Consider the following 20,950-nt stretch of genomic DNA (forward strand, 5'->3'; position numbering starts at 1 on the left):
GTGCCTGTCCTTAAGCCTCTTCTTACCCTCATATTATATATATATGAGTGTGTGTGTGTGTGTGTGTGAGTGTGTGTGTGTGTGATGTGTTATATATAATATATATATTATATAATATATATATCTAATATATAATTAATAATATATATATATATTATATTATATATATAATTATATTAGTATTTCTATATCCTTTTTTTCCCCCCATCTGAGAGAGGTTTTCCCTATGAGGAAAAAGGTTAGGCTTCATGCGCATGCTGCATCTTTTTGTGTTCACAAACTGCAACCAAAACTTGCACCTTGTCAGAGAGAGCCCTGGAAATGTCACAAAAAATGCTTGTAATTGTAGGTGCGTTTTTCTGACAAATATTGACAAAACGCAGGAAGAATGAACATGCTGCATTTTTTTTTTTGGTCACAAACATTTGACAATTAAAACGCTGACAAATAAACTGCAATGTGCGCAGCAAATCTGACTTCTCATAGACTTTGCTGGGAAGTCAAATGTCAGAAACGTTCTGACAACAAACTGCACCAAAAAACGCAGCAAAAAACGCAGCAAGTGCGCATGTAGCCTTATTCCAAAACCTCAATCCATACTGGTCTGATGGTCGCAGAGTTCTGCAGAAAGCTCCCTCCTTCTTACATGTCACTGAATAAATCCCACTTTTCTTGTTAATCTTTCCTGAGATTCAGCAGCTGGAGATTTCTTAATATCTGTATTGATATTGTTCTTGAGACCTTTCTTCATCTTATGTATTTATTAAAGGTCGCCATCCCCCATTGAAGATGTGAATCGGAGCCACTTAAGATTCACTTCTCGCCACAGATCTTCCCAGGAGTGTAAGTAACACATACGAGTTCTTGTATCTTAATAATTTGTAATTATTTAGGACATGTTTGGCTTAATCTTTACATTTTTCTCATTCTAATTACTGCATTTTATTATTATTATTATTATTATTTTTAGACACCTTAAAATCCTCTTTCTAGCATGTACTGGTGAATTTCTTAAAAGGGTTCTCTCAGTAATAGAAAAGAAGTACAGAAGTAACAGAGACCTATCATAGAATCTCCACTGCAGTGACCTGAAGCTACATATTCCATGTATTGGTCATTCACAGCGATAGGGTGAACAGCAGAGTGAGCAGCCCTCTTCTTACTTCAGTACTCTTGGTATATCCAATGGCAGAATAGACAGGGTGAGTCAGCAGTGTGAGCAGCCTCTTCTTACCTCAGCACTACATAATTTAATTAGATAGGAGTGGACAGCAGCGTGAACAGCCTCTTCTTACCCAAGCATCACTGGTATCTACAGTATTGGATCAGTTAGGGTGGACTGCATCTTGAGCAGCCTCTTCTTACCTCAGCAGTCTTGATACATCCAATATCAGACAGTGTGGACAGCAGTGTCAGCAGCCTCTTCTTACATCAGCACTCTTGGTATCTCCAATATCCGCCTCTTTCTTATCCCAGCATCATTACTATCTACAAAATTGAATCCAATGGACAGGGTGGACAGCAGCATGAGCAGCCTAGTCTTACCCAAGTATCACTGGTATCAAACAGTATTGGATCAGTTAGGATGGGACCACAGCTTGAGCAGCCACTTCTTACATAAGCACTCCCTGGTATCTCCAATATCACATCAGATAGACACTGTGGACAGCAATGTGAGCAGCTTCTTCTTACCCCAACACACTTGTTATCTCCAATAGATATTAGACAGGGTGAGCGAGGCAGCAGTGTTAGCAGCCTCTTTTCTTTGGCGCTCCATTGGGAGACCCAGACAATTGGGTGTATAGCTACTGCCTCCGGAAGGCCACACAAAGCATTACACTTAAAAGTGTAAGGCCCCTCCCCTTCTGCCTATACACCCCCCGTGGGATCACGGGCTCCTCAGTTTTCAAGCTTTGTGCGAAGGAGGTCAGACATCCACGCATAGCTCCACTGTTTAGTCAGCAGCAGCTGCTGACTATGTCGGATGGAAGAAAAGAGGATACTAGGGTCCCCAGCATGCTCCCTTCTCACCCCACTTTTGTCGGCGGTGTTTGTTAAGGTTGAGGTACCCATTGCGGGTACAGAGGCTGGAGCCCACATGCTGCATCCTTCCCCATCCCCCTTAGGGCTCTGGGTGAAGTGGGATTTACCGGGTCTCCAGGCACAGAGACCGTGCTCCGTCCACAGCCCCTGGGGAATCTGCTGGATATGGAGCGGAGTATCGTCAGGGACAGGGCCACTGCTACGCCAAGGGTACTCTGTGTGTCCCCGTACTAGACCGCGCGCACACTGCAGCATTTGCTGGGTGTGTTAGTGCGCCAGGGGACAATAGCGCTGCGCGCTTGTGCCACACTTCCATAGCTTGCTGAGGGAGTTAGTGTGTTGGGAACTGCCGCGCCGGCCCCTGCTGGCAGTTTTTACTGCGGCGCGGCTGGGACTTGTGGTGCGCCGGGGACTTCCGCGCTTGGACGTGCATATTTGTCGGCCGCGCTTTTTACTAGAGTCCCCGGCTTTTGCGGCCTAGTTCCCTTTCGTTCCCGCCCCCAGGCCTGCCAGTCAGGGGAAGGGCGGGACGCTGTACAGAACGTCAGCGCCGAGGGCTGGAATCTGCTTTACATACTACAGCCCTCACATGGAGCACAGTGGGAAGCCAGTTTCCCGCACTTTGTCTGAGGCACGCCCACGGTCCGCCCCTCTTCACAGAACGCCGGCAGCCATTCCTGTGTGCAGGCTGAGCTGGAAAGGGGAGACAAGTTCTGGGAGACCCCAGGCACGGGATTCTGACGACTACACACCCGCTTTTAGCGGGCGGTTAAGAGGCACCTCCGGTGCTGACCTCCACTAGTGACGAAGTGTTCAATTGTATTTTTATGCTTGCATGCTATACATTGCACTAAACGGTCGCTGGTGATTCTTGGCTATATACCCTCCTGGATTGCTCTGTGGAGAATACAGCATGTCGTCCGCAAAAAACAGGGGTGCCAAGGCACAGGCTTTCTATGCTGCTTGCACCGCTTGTGAGGCTGTTCTACCGGCAGGTTCCACTGACCCCCCATTGTGTGCAGTGTTCGGCCCCTGTGCCCCCTGCTCGGCCGGGGCCTCTGCTGGAGGTGTCCCAGAGAGATCCACCTGTGAATACTGTCCAGGTGACGGGGACAGAGTTTGCAATTTTTGCGGATAGACTTATCTGTGACTATGTCTCAGATTCTAGAAACTTTGCAGTCTAGACCAGTAACTCAGACCATGGGCACCGTTTGACTCATTGCTCCCTGGTCCCCCTCAGTTGGAACAGCTCCGGGCTCCGGGGGTGTCCCATGCATCCCAGGGTGATGGCTCTGACACGGACGACCGTCCCAGACAGCCTAAGCGAGCTCTCTTATGAGCGGCCCTCTACATCATCTCACTGGTCAGGGTCTCAGCAGGAGGATTCTCTGTGTGATGAGCCGGAGGTAGCTGATCAGGATTCTGATCCTGAGACCGCTCTCAATTTGGATACTCCTGATGGTGACGCCATAGTGAATGATCTCATAGCGTCCATCAATAAAATGTTGGATATTTCTCCCCCAGCTCCTCCAGTGGAGGAGTCGGCTTCACAGCAGGAGAAATTCCATTTCAGGTATCCCAAGCGTAAATTAAGTACTTTTCTGGACCATTCTGACTTTAGAGAGTCGGTCCAGAAACACCCACGCTTATCCAGATAAGCGTTTCTCCAAACGGCTTAAGGATACACGTTATCCCTTCCCTCCTGACGTGGTCAAGAGCTGGACCCAGTGTCCCAAGGTGGATCCCCCTATCTCCAGGCTTGCGACTAGATCCATAGTTGCAGTGGAGGATGGGGCTGCACTTAAAGATGCCACTGACAGACAGATGGAGCTCTGGTTGAAATCCATCTATGAAGCTATCGGCGCGTCGTTTGCTCCTGCATTCGCAGCCGTATGGGCACTCCAAGCTATTTCAGCTGGTCTTACACAGATTGACACGGTCACACGTACATCTGTTCCGCAGGTGGCATCCTTAACCTCTCAAATGTCTGCATTTGCGTCTTACGCGATTAATGCGGTTCTGGACTCTACGAGCCGTACGGCAGTGGCATCCGCCAACTCCGTGATTTTACGCAGAGCCTTGTGGTTAAGGGAATGGAAAGCAGATTCTGCTTCCAAAAAATGTTTAACCAGTTTGCCATTTTCTAGTGACCGGCTGTTTGGTGAGCGTTTGGATGAAATCATTAACAGTCCAAGGGTAAGGATTCATCCTTGCCTCAGCCCAGACAAAACAAACCCACAACAGAGGAGGGGACAGTCGGGGTTTCGGTCCTTTCGAGCAGGGCTGTGGAGTCGGTAAAGCCAAACCTTCGACTCCGACTCCGACTCCGACTCCTCAAATTCTCTATGCACCGACTCCGACTCCGGCTCCGGCTCCGACTCCGGCTCCGACTCCGACTCCTACATATATTGCTTATAGTTAGGTGAAAAAATTTATTGTAGTACATGAATATGTGTGTATGTGAACATTAGACATTTAATAATTTTTATGATACAATAATCAAGATATTTGGATAGAACATAAAATATATTTATTGGATACAACTTTAGAACACAAAAAACTGTAATAAATTGTAAATATGTAATACACTAGTAATATACAGTAGATTACATATATATCTTGTGTGTGTATATACACTGTGTATATATATATAATATTACATATTTACAATTTATTAGTTTTTTGTGTTCTAAAGTTGTATCCAATAAATATTTTATGTTCTATCCAAATATCTTGATTATTGTATCATAAAAAACAATTAAATGTCTGATGTTCACATATATACTACAATAAATTTTTCACTTAAATATAAGCATTATACTAAATGTTATTATTTAGTAAAATATTCAGCACATTCTGCATTGCACTCCTGTCCCCAATTTATTATATATTTTAGGAGTCGGAGTCGGTGCATTTATATACCGACTCCAAACTCCGACTCCGAACTCCACCAAAATGAGCTCCGACTCCGACTCCACGACTCCGACTCCGACTCCACCAGCCCTGCTTTCGAGGCTCGGGCAGGTCCCAATTCTCCTCGTCCAAAAAGGACTCAAAAGGATCAGAGGAGTTCAGATTCTTGGCGGGCTCAGTCACGCCCAAAAAAGACAGCCGGAAGACCCGCTACAAAGGCGGCTTCCTCATGACTTTCGGCCTCCTCTCTCCGCATCCTCGGTCGGTGGCAGGCTCTCCCGCTTTGGCGACATTTGGCTGCCACAGGTCCAAGACCGTTGGGTGCGAGACATTCTGTCTCACGGGTACAGGATAGAGTTCAGTTCTCGTCCTCCAACTCGATTCTTCCAGAACGTCTCCGCCTCCCGACCGAGCCGATGCTCTTCTGCAGGCGGTGTGCACTCTAAAGGCGGAAGGAGTGGTGATCCCTGTTCCTCTTCAAGAGCAAAGGTCACGGTTTTTACTCCAATTTGTTTTGATGGTACCAAAAAAGGACGGGTCTTTCCGTCCTGTTCTGGACCTAAAACTTCTCAACAACCACGTGAGAACCAGACGGTTCCGGATGGAATCCCTCCGATCCGTCAAAACTTCTCAACAACCACGTGAGAACCAGACGGTTCCGGATGGAATCCCTCCGATCCGTCATCGCCGCAATGTCTCAAGGAGATTTCCTAGCATCAATAGACATCAAGGATGCTTATCTCCACGTACCGATTGCTCCAGAGCATCAGCGTTTTCTACGCTTCGTTATAGGAGACGAACACCTTCAGTTCGTAGCCCTGCCTTTTGGTCTGGCGACAGCCCCACGGGTCTTCACCAAAGTCATGGCAGCTGTAGTTGCAGTCCTGCACTCTCAGGGACACTCTGTGATCCCTTACTTAGACGATCTGCTGGTCAAGGCGCCTTCTCAAGAGGGCATGCCAACACAGCCTGAACGTGGCGCTGGAGACCCTCCAGGGTTTCGGGTGGATCATCAACTTTTCCAAGTCAAATCTACCCCGACCCAGTCGATAACATATCTTGGCATGGAGTTTCATACTCTCTCAGCGATAGTGAAGCTTCCGCTTGTCAAACAGCGTTCACTACAGACAGGGGTGCAATCTCTCCTTCTAGGCCAGTCAACACCCCTTGAGACGCCTCATGCACTTCCTAGGGAAGATGGTGGCAGCAATAGAGGCTGTCCCTTTCGCGCAGTTTCATCTGCGTCCACTACAATGGGACATTCTCCGCCAATGGGACGGGAGGTCGAAGTCCCTCGACAGCAACGTCTCTCTCTCTCAGGCGGCCAAGGATTCTCTTCGATGGTGGCTGCTTCCCACCTCATTGTCGAAAGGGAAATCCTTCCTACCCCCATCCTGGGCGGTGGTGACGAGCAGATGCGAGTCTGTCAGGGTGGGGAGCAGTCTTTCTCCACCACAGGGCTCAAGGTACGTGGACTCAGCAAGAGTCCACCCTTCAGATCAACGTTCTGGAGATCAGAGCAGTGTATCTTGCCCTACAAGCCTTCCAGCAGTGGCTGGAAGGCAAGCAGATCCGTATTCAGTCGGACAACTCCACAGCGGTGGCATACATCAACCACCAAGGAGGAACTCGCAGTCGGCAAGCCTTCCAGGAAGTCCGGCGGATTCTGACGTGGGTGGAAGACACGGCTTCCACCATATCCGCAGTTCACATCCCAGCGTGGACAACTGGGAAGCAGACTTCCTCAGTCGCCAGGGCATGGACGCAGGGGAATGGTCTCTTCACCCGACGTGTTTCAGGAGATCTGTCGCCGCTGGGGGATGCGGACGTCGACCTAATGGCGTCTCGGCACAACAACAAGGTCCCAGTTTTCATGGCACGGTCTCACGATCACCGAGCTCTGGCGGCAGACGCCTTAGTTCAAGATTGGTCGCAGTTCCGGCTCCCTTATGTGTTTCCACCTCTGGCTCTGTTGCCCAGAGTGCTGCGCAAGATCAGGTCCGACTGCCGCCGCGCCATCCTCGTCGCTCCAGACTGGCCGAGGAGGTCGTGGTACCCGGATCTGTGGCACCTCGCGGTAGGCCAACCGTGGGCACTACCAGACCGACCAGACTTGCTGTCTCAAGGGCCGTTTTTCCATCAGAATTCTGCGGCCCTGAACCTAACTGTGTGGCCATTGAGTCCTGGATCCTAGCGGGTTCAGGATTGTCTCAAGAGGTCATTGCCACCATGAGACAGGCCAGAAAACCTACCTCCGCCAAGATATACCACAGGACGTGGAAAATATTCTTGTCTTGGTGCTCTGCTCAGGGAGTCTCTCCCTGGCCATTTGGAATTACCTACTTTTCTTTCCTTCCTGCAATCCGGGTTGGAAAAAGGTTTGTCGCTCAGCTCCCTCAAGGGGGCAAGTCTCAGCGCTATCTGTATTTTTTTCAGAAGCGCCTAGCACGACTTCCTCAGGTACGCACGTTCCTGCAAGGGGGTCTGTCATATCGTCCCTCCTTACAAGCGGCCGTTAGAGCCCTGGGATCTGAACAGGGTTCTAATTGTTCTTCAGAAGCCGCCTTTCGAGCCTATGAGGGATGTTTCCCTTTCTCCGCCTTTCACAGAAAGTGGCCTTTCTAGTAGCGGTCACGTCTCTCCGGAGAGTGTCCGAGCTAGCAGCGCTGTCATGCAAATCTCCCTTCCTGGTGATTCACAGGACAAGGTGGTTCTGCGGCCCGATTCCGGAGTTTCTCCCTAAGGTGGTATCCCCGTTTCATCTTAATCAGGATATCTCTTTGCCTTCCTTGTGCCCTCATCCAGTTCATCAATGTGAAAAGGATTTGCATTTGTTGGATCTCGTGAGAGCGCTCAGGATCTACATTTCCCGCACGGCGCCCTTGCGCCGCTCGGATGCACTCTTTGTCCTTGTCGCTGGTCAGCGCAAAGGGTCGCAAGCTTCCAAATCCACCCTGGCTCGGTGGATCAAGGAACCAATTCTTGAAGCCTACCGTTCTGCTGGGCTTCCGGTTCCCTCAGGGCTGAAGGCCCATTCTACCAGAGCCGTGGGTGCGTCCTGGGCTTTACGGCACCAGGCTACGGCTCAGCAGGTGTGCCAGGTGCGGCTACCTGGTCGAGTCTGCACACTTTTACCAAACACTATCAAGTGCATACCTACGCTTCGGCGGACGCCAGCCTAGGTAGACAAGTCCTTCAGGCGGCGACTGCCCACCTGTAGGGTAGGGCTGTTTTTACGGTCCTATCACGAGGGGTTATTATACCCACCCAGGGACTGCTTTTGGACGTCCCAATTGTCTGGGTCTCCCAATGGAGCGCCAAAGAAGAAGGGAATTTTGTTTACTTACCGTAAATTCCTTTTCTTCTAGCTCCAATTGGGAGACCCAGCACCCGCCCTGTTCCCTGTTTGCTTAGGGATTTTTGTTTTTTTCGGGTACACATGTTGTTCATGTTGAATGGTTTCGGTTCTCCGATGTTCCTTCGATTGAATTTGTTCTTAAACCAGTTATGGCTTTCCTCCTTCTTGCTTTGGCACTAAAACTGAGGAGCCCTGTGATCCCACGGGGGGTGTATAGGCAGAAGGGGAGGGGCCTTACACTTTTAAGTGTAATGCTTTGTGTGGCCTCCGGAGGCAGTAGCTATACACCCAATTGTCTGGGTCTCCCAATTGGAGCTAGAAGAAAAGGAATTTACGGTAAGTAAACAAAATTCCCTTCTTTTTCCTCAGCACTTTAGTATCTACAGTATTGGGTCAGATAGACAGGGAGGACAGCAGTGTGAGCAGCCTCTCTTTACCTCAGCAGCCTTGTTATCTCCAATATCATTTTAGATGGGGTGGCCGGGCAGCAGTGTGAGCAGTCTATTCTTACCTCATCACCAGAATATCTCCAGTATCAAATCAGAATATCCCTGTGAGCACATTTAACTAAACCTAAAGGGAGATACTGGAGCTTCCTACTGCACATGCTCACAGGCTCCTGTCCTATTAGCATTCTAGAACAGGTTTCTGTTAATAAATGAAGGCTGCTGCCGTTTTAATTCTATAATGATTACCTCCTTGGAAATAAACTATTGTGATTTGCTAATTAAAACTACTTAGAAATTTATTTAAAATGACCTTTGCTTTAGTTTAGTTTTTTTTTTCTCTTCCCAAAGAATGTGTTTATAGCAAAACTGTTGCCAGAATTCTGAATACAAACTGTGTGCATTACTAAATACATTTTCGAGACCGGATGATACAGGAGTATTTACTTTGAAATTCATGTCAGAATGGCATAGTTTTTTTTTTTATTTTTGTTTTTTTAATGCTTCCCAATAATAGGGAAAAAAAAAGCATTTTAATTGTCCAGTAAAGCTGGTAAGTGCATCGGAAGGAAGCGGAGTGTGTCCCTATTGAATGTCTTTTTCAGCCAATGCCTATAAATTAAAATGTTCCTATCATATTGTTTCTGCAGCTCCTATGCTGATCTATGGGTCTCTATGGTAACAGACATCAAACATAGTCTGATCCTGTAGTCCTACTCCCTTGGTTTTTTTGGCCTTCTCGGATACTGCAGCTCAGCTGCAATATGCTATTGATGACCCTTCTTAAAGTGAATTTGTCACCTGATTTTTGCTACCTAATCTGAGACCAGCATAATGTAGAAAAAAGGACCCTGATTCCAGCGATGTATCACTTAGTTTACTGGGTGCTGCAGTTGTGATACAGAGTTCTTAGATGTAGCAATGCAGGAGAGCTCAGACAACTAACCCCGCCCACACCACAGCTTTTTATGCACATTGTCTATTGACAGTGAGCTGCTTAGCACAGGAAGGGGTGTGGTTGGACAGCTTCTCAAGAAACCTGTAGTCTGGCAGTGATAATCACCTGGTGATAAAAACCTTCATTGTATGTAAACAAAAGCACACAGCCTGATAAATGACACATCTCTCAATTCAGTGTTTTAACCCCTACCTCATGCTGTCCTCAGATTACATAGCAAACACCTGCTGACAAATTCCTTTAAAGGTAGGTTATAAATATGAGCGCTGGACAACCCCTTTTACAATTCATCTTGTGTGTATATATTTATTGCACTTAACACCCCTGTCTTCCTTCCATAGCTTAAGGATAAGTCTGAGAAGATTTTTGCCGTGGCATTCGTCAAACTGATGAGATACGATGGAACAACATTGCGAGATGGAGAACATGACCTGATAGTTTACAAGGTAATGCAATAATGGGTTTATACAAAGCGGTGGATGTTGGTGGATTTACTGACACTTTATTTTTAGGAGCCGTGTTAGTATGTGACCTACAAGTGTGGCCTCTTGTATAGTTTATGTTATGACACCTAAAAGTGGATTTCCAACATTTGTCAAAATGTAGCAGAAAGTTGGAATCATTATAAAGCAAATAAGTGTTAGCTCTTTAATCCCATCCCACATCTTTACAGTGCCTCCATTCTGGTTGTCTTTAGCAGCGGATGGTGATTTAAGCTTGAACTTTGATGTGGTCATGAATCCACTTAGAGGATGGTTCAGGAGGAGAGAGAGAAGGTCTTCACACCCCACTGCTGTCAGAATGAGCTCACGGATGGATCCACTGTTAAAGGGAACCTGTCATCAGAAATTTTGCTTTAAACCTAAAAGTGTCCCCCTCTGCAGCTCGTGGGCTGCATTCTAGCAATGTTCGTGTACGTTTTGTGGCCCCTTTAAACCAAATTAAATACTTTATAAACTTGTACCTTTTGCTATGTAAATGTTGTAAATCGTCCATGGGGCGGGCTCTCTGCTGACCGTTGCTGTTCCTCCAGCAGATTTACGCCGCCCCCCCCAACGCTGAATTTCATATCTCAGGACGCCGCCCCTGGGCGCCCGTGGTCCCGCGCATGCGCTGTGCGACTGTAGCGGGACTGTGCACTGTGTGCACGTGTGACCGGCTGGTGACGTTTTGCGCAGGCACGAGGTTATGGGCGGCGCTGTGAGTGTCATCAGCAAGTGCCCGCCCATAAACTCATGACCACACTTTCCCCTCTTCCTCCATCGTTCTGCGCAAGCGCTTGCTGGCCAGATGATCCGACGTCACCTCTTTCCCATCTTGCCCTGCTGCAGGGTAAGATGGGAAGGAGGTGACGTCGGGTTATTTGGCCGGCGAGCGCTTGCGCAGAATGCTGGAGGCAGTGAGGGAAAGCGCGTCCACGAGATTATGGGCGGGCACTTGCGATGTAATCACAGCACCGCCCATAATCTCGTGCTTGTGACACACGTCACCAGCGATCCTGGCGTGGGCGGCACCTCGGGCGCAGTGGGCGGCGTCCTGATATACGAAATGGAGCGTGGGGGGGACGGCGTCAATGTGGCTGGAGGAACAGCAACGGTCAGCAGAGAGCCCGCCCCCATGGACGATTTACAAAATTTACATAGCAAAAGGTACAAGATTATAAAGTATTTAATTTGGTTTAAAAGGGGCCACAAAAAGTACAGGAACCTGCTAGAATGCAGCCCAGGAGCTACAGAGGGGGGAAACTTTTAGGTTTATAGCTAAATTTCTGATGACCGGTTCCCTTTAACTCATTCTGAAGTCTGGTGTATACATAGTGCAAAACAAAGGCGTAGAATAGGAGGGACTGAGCTGTAGTACAGGAGCGCAACCACAATCTATACACTGTTCATGGAGCTGCAGACAGCGGGTCGTGAAGGTGCCCGACGTCTGACATCCGCTTGTCAGATATTGATGACCAGTCCTAAAGATAGCGCACTGATGTTTAAAGTTCTGGACATCCACCTGAAAGGGACCCTGTCAAGTGCAATATGTACGTAGAACTGCGACCCTGACAAAGCTATGTGAAACGATCATTGGAGTGGTGCGGGGAGGGTCTGTCTATACTAGGTAAAGTATCCTGGAAATTACTTGTATGCTTGTCCAATGGACTCTGCTTTCTTACCATGAAAAATGTCTTGCTAGTTCTCTTTAACATATTATGAGATCCTCTATCTTTTCATATGTACTAACATTTATGGATTCAGTTTTCTTTATGCCTGATGTGCAGTGATATTTAAATATCAAACAATAAACTGACCCATTGAATTCTGTGGGTTAAGGGAGGATATGTGGTATGGAGAATTGGTAAATTTATTATTGTGAATCAAATGAATACTGTAATATCATGAATTAATTATGATGGACCCTCCACCTTACACCTTATTAATTTTTAATCATGTCTATTGTGTCTAGTGTGTTTATGTTTTTTAATCATGTTAATAAAGATTTGGTAATATAATTATGATATGGTCTTCTGAAGTGATTTGTATGGGTTCTTGATTAGAGACACTTTGGGACCACATTAGAGGCTTTTTTGTGACATTTGATGACTTGTGAGTAAATACTGATGTTATTTTTCCTCTATTTTTATTAAAATGAATTGGTGCTGCATAGGTTTACAATCATATATGTCCAGAGCTCACATCCGCATGCCGAGCCTACAGCCCTAAGCATTATTAAAGGGAACCTGTCATTTACTTTTTTGGCCTATAAGCTGCGGCCACCACTACCGGGCTCTTATATACAGCGCTGTAACATGCTGTATATAAGAGCCCAGGCCGAGGCTATAACATAAACAACACTTTATAATACTTACCTAACGGTCGCTGCGGTGGGCCTAATGGGCGTCTCCGTTCTCCGGTGCCGGCGCCTCCTCTTTCGGCCATCTTCGTCCTCATTCTGAACCCTTTGTGCATGATGCGGCTACCTTATATACACTCGTCGGTCCTGCGCAGGTGCACCACAATACTTTGATCTGTCCTGCTCAGGACCTGAATGCCAGCGAGTGTGGATGACGTCGGACCCGTCATGAATCGCGGCAAAAGAAGGAGAATAAAGATGACCAAAAGAGGCGGCGCCGCCACCGGACAACAGAGACGCCCATAAGGCCCACCGAGCAACCGTTAGGTAAAGTATTACTGTATGAAGTGTTTTTTATGTTCTACACAGCGGCCTGGGCTCTTACATACAATATGTTAGAATGCTGTATATAAGAGCCCGGTGGTGGCCGCAGCTTATAGGCCAAAAAAGTGGTGACAGGTTCCCTTTAAGGAGTTCGGCCACTTTCTCTTTAGTGCAGCTTTTCTTCACAACTGACCAAGCAGTTCTGTCCATTGTGGAGTTTACAAACCCCTCGCTCTATCCATATTGACTTTTGGCAGGGATATCCTTGAAACTATTAGTGTAGTAAGACATATGATGAAATTTCCTGAAGGAGCCCCCGTGTCCTCCGATCGTTATTGGGAGTTTTCCAAATTCTCTTCTAATGTTTATCTGCTAAAATATCGCTCGCATTATTACGCTAATAAATGATCTGTTTATGCAATAAATATCTTTAATATTAAAAAATAGAATTGTGAGTTCCGCCGGCGTTAATCGCGGTGTGTGTGTATCAGAAAATAAATGGTGCATTATTTTACCATTTAATTGGATGCCGGTGATTGGTAGCACAGATTCATGAATCACAAGTCCGGGATTAATTTACTGCTGTAATTAACCACTTTATTCATGGAAGAAGAGGTACGGCGGCTGATCGGAGCTGTGGGTATAGTACTTGTAGATCCCGGTAAGTACACGGCGTTACAGAGACGACTTTGTATTTAGACGGTTCCTGCTGCTCCCGAACATTTATTTACACTTAACTGATCTTTAATGTTGAGATTTTTGAATAATATATTTTATTTATTTGCTTTTTTAATTCCATGAAAAGGCAGAGGCAAAGAAACTTGAAGACGCAGCAACCTACCTTGGCCTTCCGGCAACGAAGATTGAATTAGAGGAGAAAGGACATTCGGCCACGGGGAAGAGCATGCAGAATCTGGGGAGCTGCACTATCAGCAAAGACTCTTTCCAAATATCCACTCTTGTCTGCTCCACCAAACTCACACAGAATGGTAAGATCAGTAAGATTTTGCTTGGTAGTGAATATGATTTTTAATGATGGTGCTATATTCCAGGCGCCATTAGTGGTTATACAAAGATTGAAATATCGGAAAGGTTGTAAGTGTCTCCACCAATCAAGAGAATGGGGGGCATCGAGTCTTGTCTTTAAATGGTGCGGCCATCAAGGATGGTGACCGCTGCCCATCTATTCATATTTATGGTTCTGATGGAGATATGTAGCGCCCCTGGGAGCCTCAGGGCACTACAAGTAACTGCATCCTCTTGGGGATGCTGAACCTACCCCCTGGAACCTGGAGTACCAGTGCCGTTTCCACCAAAGCACATCTAAAATCCTAGTTCGCCTCTCCACACTCGGCATAGAGGGTTAACCATGTAAGGGGATGGTCGCCATGGGAACGAGTCCCTGGGTATAGCCAGCCTGGTGGGACGGGTCAGTCAGTCTGTAGTGAGGAGAGAAGTGGAGAGCACACAGGAGAGGTGTGCGGACGTGCCCGAGCTGGGTCCATGTAGTAATAATAATAATAATCTTTATTTCTATAGCGCCAACATATTCCGCAGCGCTTTACAATTCAGGAGGCTCATATACATATACATATCATATACATAAACATATACAAACAAGTAACAATTATAGAAGATACAATATTTAAAGGGAAAAATGGCAAACCTGCTCGTGAGAGCTCACAATCTACAATGAGGTGGGGGGAGGGGCAAGGTACAAGTGCTTATTTACAATGACAATCCAGCCATCTCATGGGGGATAGATAATGGCTTCCAGGACCAGTTGGCCAGAGCCTTGAGATGCATTTGGGTGCCATGGAGTTTGAAGTGGGGTTATGTTCTGAGAAATTGTAGAGGGATTAGGTGAAATTAGTTTGGCTAGGGAGTGTGATAGGCCGCCCTAAAGAGATGCGTTTTTAGGGAGCATCTGAAGCTGAGTAAGTTGTGATTTGTCCTAACTTCTTGGGGTAGAGCGTTCCAGAGATTTGGTGCAGCTCAGAAGAAGTCTTGGATTCGGGAGTGGGAGGTTCGAATTAGTGTGGATGTTAGTCGAAAGTCATTTGCAGAGCGTAGAGAACGGGTGGGGTGATAGACAGAGAGGAGGGTGGAGATGTAGGGGGGTGCTGCACTGTGGAGAGCTTTGTGGGTGAGAACAAGCAGTTTGGATTGGATCCTGTGATATATGGGCAGCCAGTGCAATGACTGGCAAAGAGCAGAGGCATCCGAGTAGCGGTTAGCCAGATAGGTGACCCTGGCTGCTGCATTAAGGATGGACTGTAGAGGGGAGAGTCTAGTTAGGGGGAGACCAATTAATAGAGAGTTACAGTAGTCAAGGCGAGAGTGGATCAGGGCCACGGTGAGGGTTTTTGTCATTTCCGTTGTGAGAAAGGGGCGGATTCTAGAGATGTTCTTGAGGTGCAAGCGGCAGGAGCGGGCAGGAGATTGTATGTGGGAAGTGAAGGAAAGATCAGTGTCAAGTATAACCCCCAGACAGCGGGCCTGCAGCCTAGGACTCATCGTTATGCCACACACAGAGAGGGAGATGTCAGGTTTAGGAAGGTTGGGAGATGGAGGGAAAAGAAGAAGTTCAGTTTTGGAAAGGCGCTCCAAGAGTTTAGAGATAAAGGAGAGATTGGAGACTGGTCTGTAGTTGCTTGTGCAGGACGGATCAAGGGAAGGTTTTTTTAATAATGGAGTAATGATAGAGTGTTTGAGCGAACAGGGGAAGAAATCAGAAGAGAGAGAGAGATTGAAGATTTTAGTTAGGTGAGTGGTGACAACCGGAAAGAGTTTCTGGAGTAGGCGTGAGGGGAAGGGATCAGTAGGGCAAGTGGTAGGACGAGAAGAAGAGAGGAGCCTGGAGACTTCCTCCTCTGTGACTGGGTCAAATGTGGAAAGTGAGCTGGATGGGATATGGGGAGGGATGGGATTCACAAAGCTTGGTGGCTGGGAGCTGATCTCTCGGCGGATGTTTTCTATTTTCTCTGTGAAATACGAGGCCAGGTTGTCAGCATAAAGGTCTGTGATAGGGGTCTGTGCTTTGGGACTGAGGAGGGAGTGAAAGGTGTCAAAGAGCTTTTTTGGATTGTTGGATAGTGAGGAGATAAGGGTGGTGAAGTAGGTCTGTTTGGCGAGGTGAAGGGAAGAGTTGTAGGTCCTTAACATGAACTTGTAGTGGATGAAGTTTTCTGGTGTGCGGGATTTCCTCCATAGGCACTCGGCACTCCTAGAGCATCGCTGGAGAAATCGAGTTTGTGATGTGAGCCAAGGCTGTTTTACTCTGTGTTTGGAGGTTCTGAGGGTGAGGGGTGCTACTTGGTCCAGGGTGCTTCTGAGTGTGTCATTGTAGTGCTTTACAGCCAGATTAGGACAGGAAAGTGAGGAGATAGGGGATAGTGATAAGTGTAGAGAGTCTGTAAGCGTTTGAGAGTCAATGGCCTGTAGGTTTGTGAATGTGTGATTGGTGGGAGTGTGCTGGGGCGGACGAGGGTTTGTGAGCTTGAAGGAGAGGATGTTGTGGCCAGAGAGGGGAAGAGGTGAGTTGTCAAAGTGAGAGATTGAGCAGAGGCGGAAAAAGACCAGGTCAAGGGTGACCCCGGGGGCACAGGAGAGAGGTCGCCAGGACAGGTACAGAGATACCGCTGGGACTGGAGCACGAACGGGGCACAGGGCCCTAGGTCAAATGTCAAGTTTCAAACGGTTTTATAAATACCTGCCCGGTGAGGACATCTTCACGGACTTCATCAAGCCAAATAATCCGGGGTCATCAGCAGTAAACTAGGATCGGGGTTTGGACACTTACCTCCCCACAGGGTCCGCACTGCCCGCCGTACGGAGAAGGAGACTGTACCCCAAAAGGGACAGTCTGGATTCCCAAATGCTCCACGCTACGGGGACTCAATCTACAGAGAGTGCCGGGGATAGAGCAACCTGGGTCACTCCATTGGCACTGATACTCCATGTGACCTGAACCAGCAACAGTGAGTAGAGACTGTTAAAGTTAACCTAGTGTGGCCTCCATCATTATACACCGTACATCTCCCAGGCACAGCCCTACCTGCGGAGGGCCTACCACCATAGCTGCCACTACCACCAGCCCTGGGTTTAACCACGTTGAGCAGCAGCGGTTCTCCATTCTTAACTGCAACCCGCAGGTGGGTCACAAACATTAACTCTATTACCCCTGTAAATACTCCCCTTTTTATTAAGCGTCCCCAGGGCACGGGACTGGGCAACGGCCTCCAGAGTGACATTCCCATTTGCAACCGCCCAGGACCGAGTACCCCCTTCCCTGGGCGACACAGATAGGTGAGCGCTGTTCCTCCTTCAGTTCTGTACATTGAGTAGATCAGCATTAGAGTATGTAAACATGTTGCATTGTTGCAACTTTTTTTTTCTGCATCAAAAACCAGAGTGATGGCAGGAAAAACGCTGCATACAGTAAGTACCTCTTTGCTACATTTTTACGTTTGTTTTTTGCTGCGTTTTTACCCATTCATTTGAGTAAAAAGTGGTGCAAAAACGCTGAAAGAATTGACCAACTGCATAGTGTCAAACACACACCAGGGTCTCAGAAAACACAGCGTGTTTGAGATTTCAGAAATCTCATTGATTATGCTGGTACTTTATAACACAATGTATTTTATGCACCTAGTACTCGCCTTAAAATATGCACTAAACTGCTTTGTGTGAACATACCCTTACTCATGTTTAATTCTCCCTTTGTACCCTCAATCCAGTGATCTCACACTTATCAGCTATCCTGGACATAGGTGATAAGTTGCAATCTTTAATCTTAAAGGGAATCGTTCACTAGGTTTTTACCAATTAATCTGAGAGCAGCATAATGTAGGGGCAGAAATCCTGATTCTAGCAATATGTCACTTACTGGGCTGCTTAGTGTAGTTTTGATAAAATCATTGTTTAATCAGCAGTAGATTATCATTACAGGACTACTTGGTGTGCTGCAGGTAGTCCAGTATATTCATGAGCTGCTACATCTGCAGCAGAGAAAACATTGATTTTATCAAAATGACAGCAAACAGCTCAGTGATACATCGCTGGAATCAGGGTCTCTGTCGCTACACAATGCTGCTCTGAGATCGGGGAGCAAAAACCTGGTGACAAATTCTTTTCAAAGGGAACCTTTCAGCAAAATAAACTCATAATACTCTTTGCTGGCAGCCATAGTGATAATCTGCAGCTAAATGCTCTTTGAATCTTGTGCAAGTGTCTAACTTGATGCTCAGCTGCAGGGAGAAAATTAAGTTATATTATACCTGCAGTTCCTCTGTTACAGACATCGGTGTTGGGGGCTGAGTCAGTGCTTTCTGCACGGTGAGTGCATTGTAATCAATCCCCATGCTCCTTAATTGACATCTGACTCTGCACACAAGCTACGGCGCAGGATGTCAGTCAAGGAGCAGAGGCACCCAGTCCACTCCATACAGCCGCCACCCTGATGACTGAAGAGTGCAGCTGAAGGGAGAAGACAACTTAATTTTCTCCCTGCAGCCGCTCTTGCAGTTAGACATCTGCACATGCTTAGACCGGTATTTACTTGCAGTTTACCACTGTGATTGCAAAGAAGGTCAATTTTTTTTTTTATTGTTTTTTTTTGCTGACGGGTCCACTGTAAATCAATTTTAACTCCTAGTAAGCACATGAATAGTACACTTTTTCCACTAATGCAATACTACCACAGGGTCTTCATTAAGAGTCCCCCCCCCCCCCCCCCAACCCCCTTATCCTCTCTGATGATCATATGGACAGGGGTTTTATTTAGTTTCCATTTTCTGTGTTTCATCCAATCATGTTGAATAATGGAAAAGGGACATCATCCCAAATTTTGGAACATATTTTTTGTTGCTCCTTCCTCGCAGCAACTTTGAATCACTCCGTGCATATCTCTATAGCTTCATCTTTTAAATTTGCCATTGTAGTTGTTCGGGGAATTTTTTTTTTTTTATCATATTTTTCAGACAATAAGACACACTCCCCCCCCCCCCCCCCAAAATTTTGGGGGAAATTGGGGGGTGCGTCTTATAGTCCGAATGTATGCTACGGGGAATGAGTGTGCTGCGGTGGAGCGGGTCATCGGCGGCATGAGCAGGCTGTAGCAGCGCCTGCTGTGACCACGTGGGCTCGCTCATTAGCCTCTTTTCATATGCACTGCATCCTCCCGCCCATCATCTCTCAGCGCTGAAGCGGGCGCTGACAGGTGGGCAAGATGATGGGGGTGGGGAGTGCGCACATAATTAACAGCCGGCCCGCTTGATCATCCCTGGCAACTACAGCCTGGAGTGATCATGTGTGTGTATATTCACTTCACCCCGCGTATCATAATCAGTGCGGAGGCAGTGAAAAAGTACGGTATACTCACCGTTCCCTGCAGCATCGCCATGTCCTCCTGTCTGCCGGCCTGCTGATGTGTGTGGAGAGCGGTGCACACAGCGATGACGTCATCCCTGTGCGCACGGCTCCACACAGGTCAGCGGCGCTGCTGCTGGCACAGACAGAAAGACGAGCGATGCATGGAGAGAGGAATGGTGAGTATAAACGTTTATTTTTTGTGTGCCACAGGATGCGGACCATATACCTGGATGGGGGCATATACGTTACCTGGATGTGGGCACATACCATGATGGTGGTCATATATACAAGGATGGGGATCATATACAAGGCAGAAGGATCATTACCAGGATGGGGTACTTTAGTAGAGAATTTGGTGACATTACCCCCATAAGTGTCAGCAGCAGATCCTTGCCCCATAACAGTGTGTCATGACCACATTTTCTGCCTAAAATTTTATTTTCCTATTTTAAACAAGGGTGCATAGTCCGAAAAATACGGTACTTTGTTGTTTTGGCATTGCTATTAGATTCGTATTACAATCTGCTGATTGTCTTTTCCCTTTTTTAGTGGATTTGCTCGGGCTCTTGAAATGGCGCTCAAACACAAACCTGCTCCAGCAGAATTTGCGACAGTTAATGAATGTCGATGGAGGTGAAGTTGTTAAGGTAAGTCGCTCATCTAAGTCTTATTCGATTGACAAAACGCTAAAAACATGCAATCACTCATTACATATAAGGAAGCACGTTTCATATATGAGGGCAAAGCCTCCAAAAACTGCGCTGATGCGCACCACTGTCTGCTTTCCCAATGCCTTAGTAATGGCGGTGAGGGTTTGTAAATAAAAATACATTTTTACCTGAATAGGTTCATAACGGGCACAAGATTTTTCTGGAAATAAGAAGTTTTGCTCAAAAAATGAATGGAGAATTTCAAAAATACACTTAACCACATCATTCGTGCTTTGTGTAAAGATAACCTCGCGGAGAATATCTGCAAGGTTGTGTATATAGGAAATGCTGTACCGCTACTATGGATTTTGACCCAACTCTTCCTTTTCTAGTTCTTGCAGGACACTTTGGACGCGTTGTTTAACATCATAATGGAAAACTCTGAGAGCGAGACGTTTGATATATTAGTCTTTGATGCCTTGGTAAGTTATATCAAAGGAAACAAGAAGACAAAGAGCCGAGTATGTCTTCGCTGCTGGAAAGCTGTTGTCTTGATTTTTGTCTTCTTGCACAGAACTGCAATCTGTTTTATGTCTGCACCATAGCAAACAAAAACTTAGCATAAAAAACAGTAACACAGGTTAAAACTGGGATGCGTACCGAATATACAAAGCGATGGTGCAGTATGGGGAGGATAAGGCTATGTGTCCACAGTAAAAGGTCCCTGCGGATTTTTTTGCCTGAAAATCCGCAACTTTCGCGGCAAATCCGCACCCGCGGATTTGCCGCGGATTTACCGCGGATTTGCCGCGGATTTTGATGCGGATTTTATTTTTTTTTTTTCCCCATTCAAAACAGAAAATCCGCACCAAATCCGCACCAAACAATTGACATGCTGCAGTTTGTTCCGCATCAAAATCCGCGGCAAAATCCGCAGCGGAAAAATCCGCAGCATGGGCACAGCATTTCCAAAATGCCATTGAAATGGCTGGGGAGTAGCTGTGCTGCAGATTTTCGGCAAATCCGCGCTAAATCCGCGTCAAAA

At 46.9% G+C, this 20,950-nt stretch overlaps 1 protein-coding gene across 1 annotated transcript in view; it reads left to right on the forward strand.

Moving 5' to 3' along the window:
• DOCK1 (dedicator of cytokinesis 1) overlaps positions 1 to 20,950 on the forward strand; it is a 523,077-nt gene that overhangs the window by 107,487 nt on the left and 394,640 nt on the right. The window contains exons 14-19 of the mRNA XM_075351602.1: positions 775 to 843; positions 5,441 to 5,445; positions 10,066 to 10,164; positions 13,689 to 13,872; positions 19,805 to 19,902; positions 20,298 to 20,387. Of these exons, the coding sequence (XP_075207717.1) occupies positions 775 to 843; positions 5,441 to 5,445; positions 10,066 to 10,164; positions 13,689 to 13,872; positions 19,805 to 19,902; positions 20,298 to 20,387 (545 nt within the window). The remainder of the gene's footprint in view (positions 1 to 774; positions 844 to 5,440; positions 5,446 to 10,065; positions 10,165 to 13,688; positions 13,873 to 19,804; positions 19,903 to 20,297; positions 20,388 to 20,950) is intronic.

Source organism: Anomaloglossus baeobatrachus, chromosome 5 (assembly GCF_048569485.1).
Source record: "Anomaloglossus baeobatrachus isolate aAnoBae1 chromosome 5, aAnoBae1.hap1, whole genome shotgun sequence".
NCBI classification, from domain to species: domain Eukaryota; kingdom Metazoa; phylum Chordata; class Amphibia; order Anura; family Aromobatidae; genus Anomaloglossus; species Anomaloglossus baeobatrachus.